Source organism: Brassica napus, assembly GCF_020379485.1.
Source record: "Brassica napus cultivar Da-Ae chromosome A6 unlocalized genomic scaffold, Da-Ae chrA06_Random_15, whole genome shotgun sequence".
NCBI classification, from domain to species: Eukaryota; Viridiplantae; Streptophyta; class Magnoliopsida; order Brassicales; family Brassicaceae; genus Brassica; species Brassica napus.
Window position 1 is genome coordinate 1 of NW_026014053.1, and position 8688 is coordinate 8688.

Consider the following 8688-nt stretch of genomic DNA (forward strand, 5'->3'; position numbering starts at 1 on the left):
CTTCCTCAACATGTCTACGTTTCACAGGTATCCTTTTCAGTAATGTCATTACTCTCATAGATAGGCTTGGTTATGTTGATTACACTTAACAGTTTAGCTATACCATATTATGAGCTATCAAACAGATGATACCTCGGTTGATATTTACCAACAACTCAAATTCTCTAGCGGTTTTGGTTTTGCGTCTGTTGCTTTTGCTTATGTGATGCCAAAGAGGTCAAAAAACCTGATTTGATACTGATTGTAAACTGTTAAGTGTATCAACTCAAATCCTACATGAGGAAATGGCTGGTGAAGGCGCTTTTGAACATATTATTTAGGATGAGATGTGGAAATGAAGCTAGCTCCTTCTTTCTTGTAATGCATCCAGCTTGCCTGATGATTTGTCCCCTGCAGGTGCACTTCAAAGCAACGGATCCTTTCAATGAACGATGGCAGACTGCTTGGACTATAACTGCCTTCTGGGATGTTATTGCATTTGTGTTGCTATGTATTATTTGCTATCTCTGGACCCCGTCCCAGAACTCTCAGAGGTATGATACACCAACTTAAAGGTTTTGATACCTGTCTAGCATAGCATACCAACAAGAAGCTTGGTTTTAGGAGCTAAGAGTTATTGAAATGAAAACTGTTCCAGTTATAAGCATGTTGTGCTGGTCTTGTGGAAGTCTGAGCTAGATGTTAGTACTCCAGTTTATTGTCGCTTGATGTGAAGTGAATGCTAACGTGAATCTAATGGTTTGGACAGATATGCGTATTCGGGAGAAGTGGATGAAGAAAACGAAGAAGTTCAGTCTTTGACAGGGGGAAAGCAAGATGGTGATATTAGCTTAGTCAAGCTAGAGAAGGATAGTGGCTCGGACACGGAAGAAGATATTGAGGAAGATAAGAGGGAATGAGGCAGAAACAGGTTGGCATCTGTGCTTTTGATCACAAGTCCAGTGAAGTATAGTGTCTTTTCAGCATCAGGTCAACTTTAACACAAAGCAACCAAAACGTTTTCATACAAGAAATATCCTATCTGTAACAAAAGAAGAAGACTGCTTGTGTTTTACCCTGTGTTTGTATTCGAGTTCTATCTATCCTCGTTTGTTTTCTAGTACATAAAATCATCTGTTTCTCACCACAAATATTCAGTTTTCTCAATCTAAGTGACGACTTTGGCTTATTTACTATGCAACAATCATTTTATCATTTGTGAAGAATCTATTTTGGTGAAGGTGTAATAAGATTAGGATAAGAGAGATAGATTTATTGCCTTACTTTATCTTATTTATTGCCTTCTTGTGGTTAAAATCGTATATTGTATGTAAGACTTAATTCGTCAATACTGTCCTCACGCCAAAGTCTCTCTCTTTCAACTTTTGTCTTTCACAGCACCGCCATTGAAGTGAGAGTAGGAAGGAAGGAGAGAGAGAGAGAGAGCTTCCTGCTTTTCACCTATTATGCCTCCACCCAGTCATCACGGACCTCCTCCGGTGAGGCATCAGCAACCTTATTACCGGAGCTACTCCTCCTCCTCATCAGCATCTCTCAAGGGATGCTGCTGCTGCCTCTTCCTCCTCCTCGCTTTCCTAGCGCTTGTGGTACTCGCGGTGGTGCTGATCGTGATACTAGCGGTGAAGCCGAAGAAACCGCAGTTCGATCTGCAGCAAGTGGCAGTGATGAACATGGGAATCACATCCCCGGATAATCCCAACCCTAGCGTTATGGATCCAACCACCGCCTCCCTCTCCTTCACAATCCGCCTGCTCTTCACCGCCGGTAACCCGAACAAAGTTGGGATCAGGTACGGCGAGTCCAGCTTCACGGTGATGTACAAAGGCTTGCCACTGGGAGAGCGACGGTGCCTGGATTCTACCAGGACGCGCATAGCACGAGGAACGTGGAGGCGACCATTGCTGTAGATAGAGTGAATCTTATGCAAGGCAACGCGGCCGATCTAGTCAAAGAGGCTTCGTTAAACGACCGAGTCGAGCTCACTGTTAAAGGAGACGTTAGTGCTAAGATCCGAGTCATGAACTTCGATTCCCCAGGCGTTCAGGTTCTTACATCTTTTTTGTCTCTTTTCTTTTCAGTTCTGTCGGAAAAGGATTTAGCTTAAGCTCCATTGTGGATCTGGCCTAGTGTGAACAAAGTAAGAACTACTTACCACAAACAGTTAAACAGTAAAATAAAAGAGGACAGGAAGGATTCGTTGTTAAGTTAATAGATTCTTTCTACGCCACCACCACCACCACTAGTCCCACTCTGGTTTACTTTTGGCATTTGCTTCTCCTTCACTTTTGATTTCTTTATTTCTAGGAACCACGTAGGCACTTTGCATTATCTTTAATCCACCAGCTAAAAAAAAAGCTAATCCCACAACTCCTAATCTTGTGCTTATTAGGACTTAACACTTTATGTCTTTAATACTTTCCATTAATTATTATTATTATTATTATTATTGTATTGATGCAGGTATCAGTGAATTGCGGGATAGGCATTAGTCCGAGGAAGCAGGCTCTGATTTACAAGCAATGTGGCTTTGATGGCCTCACCGTTTAATTCCCTAATCATAACATATTTTCTTTTAAAATTCTACTGACCACTCCCTAAAATGTTGTGGAGTTGCGAAAAAGGTTAAACTAGTAAAGAAACGGAACAGGATCCATATCAGATTTTTTTTTTCTTTCTACAAGCAATATTTGAAGTAGCAACAATGTTTGTTTACCAAAGTCACTAATCACTTCAGTAGTTTATAATTACTCCCGTTGTAATCCCTTCCTTGTGCCACTCTTCGTTTGCATTTGTTTATATGTCATATAGCCACGTATGCGCTCATCCGCATACTAAATGTCGGAAATGTTATATGCTTTATTTGAGAATTAAGACTAGAAGGATTTTGTATAAGCGATGTTGTATTTGTTACAGGAAAAACATTCATCTGAGCTTGAAAATGTTGGATATTACTGGGCTTAATAAAATTGATCTGTTAAAAGCCCATATTTTAAATGTTGGATGTTGTAATATATTCAAACTAATTTGGAGTTGACTTTTTGGATGTTTGATGTTGACATAGATAATGTTTTTTGTAGAGTTATTATGCAAAAGAGGCGGAGATTAGGCCCATCGAAATGACTTGTTAGGTTCCTCGGCCATTAATAAAACGACACGATCTGTATAAGCTTTATATGCAAACGGCACGAAACACTCGTCAACAAAAGTTGTATATATATCTAGGGGAAAAAAACAAGACGGGATAATAATTAATTGAAGACAGATCTGTAGAAAAAGACCATTCCGACAAGACTAAAAGCGAAGAAGCCCTAGGCGGTTGTCTCCTCCTCTCTGTTCCTTTCCTTTACGGTAAGATCCTACTCTCAGATTTCAGATCTTTAACAAGATATAACCCTAAGCGAGCACCTATCTTGTAGATCTGCGATAGGTTGCGTCTTGTTCTCTTGGTCTAATCTTGTATCTCTTACTCGCATCAGGTAAGAAGTTCGGTTCATATCGCTTTAGTTTCAAAACTCTATAGATTATTTTTTGTTTATTAAAGTTGATTGGTAACACCATAATAGCAACAACTGAAATTTTGCTGATACTGTTACTTTTTTTATACGTTCTGTATGAGTTGCTAAAATGTTTGACCTGTTTTATCAACTTCGTAGTTGTTCTCTGTGCTTTGATTTGATTCTGTTCCTTTTCAAGAACTCGTTATTTTTTTTATGGATGGAAGAGCTAACATTGTTTCTTTCTTCTTCTCTTTTGTGAGATGCACTTTTGGTTGTTTTCATACCAAAATGCAGATTTTCAGCTGGTTTTTGAATCCAAATGGACTCCAAGAAGTTCATGCAGATGGTGGAGGAGAAGAAACGACAGATTCTTGAGAAGAAGGAAGCTCCTTTGAAATGGGAGCAGAAGCTAGAGGCGGCTGCCAAGGCTGCTGGAACCAAGGAGAAGAAGTCAAAGAAGCGAAGACATAGGGATGCCTCTGAATCGAGCTCAGAAAGTGATAGTAGCCCTGAGGTGAGAAGAAAGTCGAGAAGAGGCCACAGTAAGCACCGGAGGCATAAGAGAAGGTCCTCAAGTAGCAGTGATGAGTACGAAAGCGGGTCAGAGGACGAGCCCAGGATGAAGATAAGGCACCACCGGAGGCACAAGTCGCATAGCTCAAAGCAGGCTTCTGATGATGACAATATGGAAGATGCCAGAAGAAAGCATGCAAAGCGTCACAGGCATGGCGAGGTGGTTACTTCAAGTGATAGCGAGGAAGAGAAAGGAGGAAGAAGACGAGGGAAATATCACAGACACAACAGAGGTTCAGCCTCGTCCAGTGACTCGGAGGATGGTGGAAAGAGTAGAAAGAGAAGGCAACACAAAAGGCATCGATGGGCAGCAGAGTCTTCAAGTGAGGATGATGGAGCAATGCGAAGGGGAAGGCATCGTAAACATGACAGAGAGTCAGCATCCGAAACTGATGGAATGTTGTCAGATGAGAAAGAGAGCACAACGCAAACAAGTGAGGATGGGGACGGGCACTGGAAAGTGCATTTGTTTCAATTTCACACAAATCATTTGAACTGCATGTTGTGCAAACCATTAGCACACTTAATGTTGTGAACTTTTGTGATCATGTACTTGTGGCACTTCTCTTCATTGTTTTATTTTCATTTAACAACGGTCAAAATTAAGAATCATCAAGGCCTGAGAAAATCCTAAATGGTTCGAGACAAATTGAGCAAGTATTTTTCATCAGTTCATGTTTCAGATTCTCCATGGCAATGGTTGGTTCATCTCGATCAAATTGACAAATCCTCTCTGCATCATATCTTTGATCTTGCGGTTATTAGAATTGTGGGTTTTGATTCTTATAGATTGTGGTTGATAATATCAAATATAAACTCCATAGATACCTCTGCTGGTTTCTAAATTTGCATCCAAGAAGATGAAGATTCAGATTAACACTTTAAGTACCAAACTGTGGTTTTCTTACACGGAAGGTAATATACTCTACAAGAGACAAGACTTTATACGTCTTTGAACAACCAAACCAAGTTCCTCACCGACCTGTGAGCTTCACCATCCATGCACCACCCAAGTAGAGCCCCAGAAGCGGTGTAGCTAGGAGCATCTGAGTGACAGGGTCCGTCGAGGGCGTGACCACAGCTGCTACAACCACCGCACCCACCACAACATATTTCCATATTGAAAGCATTTGATCTCCCGACACCACCCCTACTTGTCCAAGGAGTAACTGAATTACCGGAACCTGTAAACGAACAAGAAGCCAGATTCCAAGTGAAGATGTATATCTTTTATAACACACCTGGAACATTTATATTCTCATTGCTACATTACCTGGAAAGAAAGGCCGGTGCTGAACATAAGCACTAGTACAAACTCAAAGTACTGGTCGATAGACCAGAGAGATTCAACCACCCCTTCTGCGTAATTCACAAAGAAATTCAAGGCAGCAGGGGTTAAAACCCAGTAGGAGAAGGCAAGTCCAGCATAGAAGAGCAAGGAGGAACCAAACACAATTGGCCCCAGAAACCTTCTCTCAGCTCGTGTCAGACCAGGAAGTACAAAAGCTATAATCTCATACAGTATCACTGGACTCCCTAGTAGAAGCCCACATAACCCGAGACCTGCACCAATATAAAGAAGTCATCTTTATTGTTCATTTGAGTATATAATCATTTAGCTTACTAGTCCAAGCGGGCTCTGACCTTCAAAGTTGTGAAGAAAAACTCGCCTGGAGCTAGCTGAAGAAACCGTACACCTTGTGTTTTGACGGGAGCTTCAAGAAACACGATTAGATCTTTGGAGTAGGCGAAGCAACCCGCGATCGCAGCTCCCACAGCCAAAACCGAGACGAATATTCTCTCCCGGAGCTCCTCCAGGTGATCGAATATAGTCATCTCTTTGTCATCAGGGAGCTCATCTTTGGCAGGATACAGAAACTCATAGACCGAACTTGCTTTCTCTTCTTGCTCAAAGGACGCATCTTCCAAAGCTAATGCAACGTTAATGTTTACTAATATATTAAAAGAGTAAACTTTCGAGACAAACATACAAAAAAAAACAACTCTTTCACTACGACACAAACAAGAAACCGGAGTTTAACATACCTGGTCTGTCTTCTAAAGCAGAGCCAACTCCGGGAGTGGTTTCCGTTGGTGAATCTCCGGAATTTTCACCAAAAGCTGACAAGCGAACCACCGGGTCTAACCCTTTGCTACGTCGTCGCGTCACACCGTGTCGGAGTCCACCTTCCTTCAACGAATTGCAGAAACTCACAGTGTAGGGAGGCTTTCTAGGCGAATCGAAACTGAGATTGGTGAGCCGGAAATGGTGGATTAGAGCAGCAGAGCTCGTGCTTGTGCTTGTGCTGCCCATAGCTTCTCTATGTCTTCTCCAATTCTACAAGCAATCCTCTCCTTTGCTTGCTTGCTTGCTTGCTTGCAAGAGCCTCCCGCCTCAGAGAGAACGACTGGCTCTCAGAGAGTTTTACATCGTCTCATGTAATTTAAAACGACATCGTTTCATGAAAGCAAAGGCCCATATATCTAGAAACGACGTTTAGAGAGCAAAAGCCCATCGCCAGTAAATTTAAAACGACATCGTTTCATGAAAGTAAAGGCCCATATATACAGAAACGACGTTTAGAGAGAAAAAGCCCATTACGGCCCATAAACCTCAGTTAAATCACTGGTTACGATGGTTCACTGAGGACCGAGGGCTGAAGTCATTTTCCCGCCAAATTTTAACGATGGGCAATGAGAATCCGGCGGAGAAAGCCCTAAATCTGATTCGCGGGCGACTCTGCGATCCTACTTTCGTCTTCAGACCGCTTTCTGCTTCTTCAGACAGCAACTACAGGTTTTAATTTCTTTGTCTTCTGTCTGAAAATGCCGTAAATTAGACTCATTTTGATGAACCCTAAAATAAAAATCGTCTCTTTTATGATAGCAAGCTGAAGTTCATTGTGTCGACCTCTGTCACGGAAGATGCAACAATTCAATCTTGCTTCTGGGCCCTCGTGGCTCTGGAAAAGCTGCTGTATTGATCATCCAACCTTTGTTTCTTTATACTCTCTCCCTCTCCTTTCGTAGCGTTTGATTTTCGTTTTTTTTAATGATTTTCAGGTGTTGGATCTTGTTGTTGGCGATTTAATGGAAGAGTATCCAGATTCAGTAACATTAGTATGTGTGATTTTGTGCATAAGCCATTTACATTGGGAATTATCATATATTCATCTTGTAATAACTATCACCTTCTGTTGTTGATGCAGATCAGCTTGAATGGACTCCTGCACAGTGAGGATAATTGTGCATTTAAGGTCTGGTAGCTTGAGAGAGCTAGCGATCTCAATCTCTTAGTTAAATTTATATCAATGGATTTCAATATTCACTCTGGGTTGACGTAATGATGTTTATCCTTGCTATGTTCATCACATTCAAGGAGGTGTCCTTATAGTTTTAGTTCAGGGTGGATTGACGACGTACACTAAGTATATGGGTGATATTCACTGGCTTACATTGATTATTTCAGGAAATTGCTAGACAGTTGTGTATGGAACACCACCTGCTCTTCTCCAAAATGGTATTTGCCATTCTTTTCGCCAAAAGTTTATTATAATCTTCTTGTTGTTTAATTAATGTCGCAATTGGATTGATTCTTTTTTTTTTTCAGGCATCATTCGATGAGAATTCGCAATTCATAATAGCCATGCTAAGGTGAGTACAGTTACCTTGACAGAAAGTATTTTTGGCTGTGTTGATATTCAACCTAGACGAACTGATTGAGATTTTTTCAGGGAATGTGGACTAGCACATAAGACAATCATCTTTGTGCTTGATGAATTCGACATGTTTGCACAGGCAAGTTACTCGTTTTACCTATGACAAAATAACATTTTAGCTAGAGACCATCCTAAGGTTGATAGGTAGAACAGAACCTTAGACGAGTTAAGGAATTGGACGTTGGTGATTTTCTGTCCACTCACTTATTGTATTTTGGTTATATATAGGGAAAGCAACGGTTGCTGTACAGTTTGCTGGATGCGATGCAATCTGTAACATCCCAAGCTGTTGTCGTCGGTATTAGTTCTCGACTGGTATGATCATGCTTTGTGTTTTAAGATTATTTCTTGTTAAATATTTTATAGAACTCTGGTTCAAAATCTTTTAATATGCAATCTCTCACCACAGGACGCTGACCAACTCCTTGAGAAAAGGGTGAGATCTCGCTTTTCACACAGGAAAATTTTGTTTCTTCCTCCATCTAGGGAAGAAATTGACAGGTAATGAACAGCTTCTTTTCTGTAATATGCAGAAAACGTTGTCCGATGAACTTGTTTACTAATAGGATTATCTTTCCAGTTTATTGGAACACCTGCTTTCTCTACCAGCAGACTCTAGCTTCCCCAGTGGATATGTTCTCAGTTCAATGAAAAGATTAAGGTTCTAATACTCACGCCCCATCAGTACTATGCCATGCATATGTCAATTCTTGTTCTGAAAAACTGCTAGTTTCCAGTTGAGAATATTTTTTTTCAAATGCGTAATGTGCAGAATATAACATCAGATACGAGATTCAAAGACATGCTGAAGACATTTTTAAATGCCAATTCTACTGTCAACAGTTTGCTGAAGTTTATGTAAGTTCTTCATTTCCAAGAGTGAGCTACTTTCTTGTTTA

General features: G+C 40.8%; 2 protein-coding genes and 2 pseudogenes across 5 annotated transcripts; 3 read left to right on the forward strand and 1 right to left on the reverse strand.

The window, feature by feature from the left end:
• The first annotated feature begins 310 nt into the window (after nt 1-310).
• LOC125594357 lies at nt 311-2747 on the forward strand (annotated as a pseudogene).
• Nucleotides 2748-3227: 480 nt separating this feature from the next.
• Nucleotides 3228-4682, forward strand: LOC125594358 (sarcoplasmic reticulum histidine-rich calcium-binding protein-like). 4 transcript variants are annotated; one of them, XM_048770626.1, is made up of 3 exons: nt 3228-3348; nt 3417-3476; nt 3758-4682. In XM_048770626.1, exon 3 carries the CDS (start codon nt 3817-3819, stop codon nt 4603-4605), a length of 789 nt encoding a protein of 262 aa, XP_048626583.1. In that variant the 5' UTR covers nt 3228-3348; nt 3417-3476; nt 3758-3816; the 3' UTR covers nt 4606-4682. The 4 variants fall into 4 exon arrangements, with proteins under 4 accessions (XP_048626583.1, XP_048626584.1, XP_048626585.1 ...); XM_048770627.1 differs by having other exon boundaries at nt 3792-4682; XM_048770628.1 differs by lacking the exon at nt 3417-3476 and having other exon boundaries at nt 3234-3348.
• Nucleotides 4683-4915: 233 nt separating this feature from the next.
• Nucleotides 4916-6487, reverse strand: LOC125594356 (sec-independent protein translocase protein TATC, chloroplastic-like). Its single transcript, XM_048770624.1, has 4 exons — nt 6117-6487; nt 5710-6001; nt 5344-5629; nt 4916-5254 (listed from the first exon to the last, which is right to left on the reverse strand). Exons 1-4 carry the CDS (start codon nt 6382-6384, stop codon nt 5045-5047), a joined length of 1056 nt encoding a protein of 351 aa, XP_048626581.1. The 5' UTR covers nt 6385-6487; the 3' UTR covers nt 4916-5044.
• A 213-nt stretch (nt 6488-6700) lies between these two features.
• Nucleotides 6701-8450, forward strand: LOC125594355 (annotated as a pseudogene).
• The last annotated feature ends 238 nt before the right edge of the window (nt 8451-8688 follow it).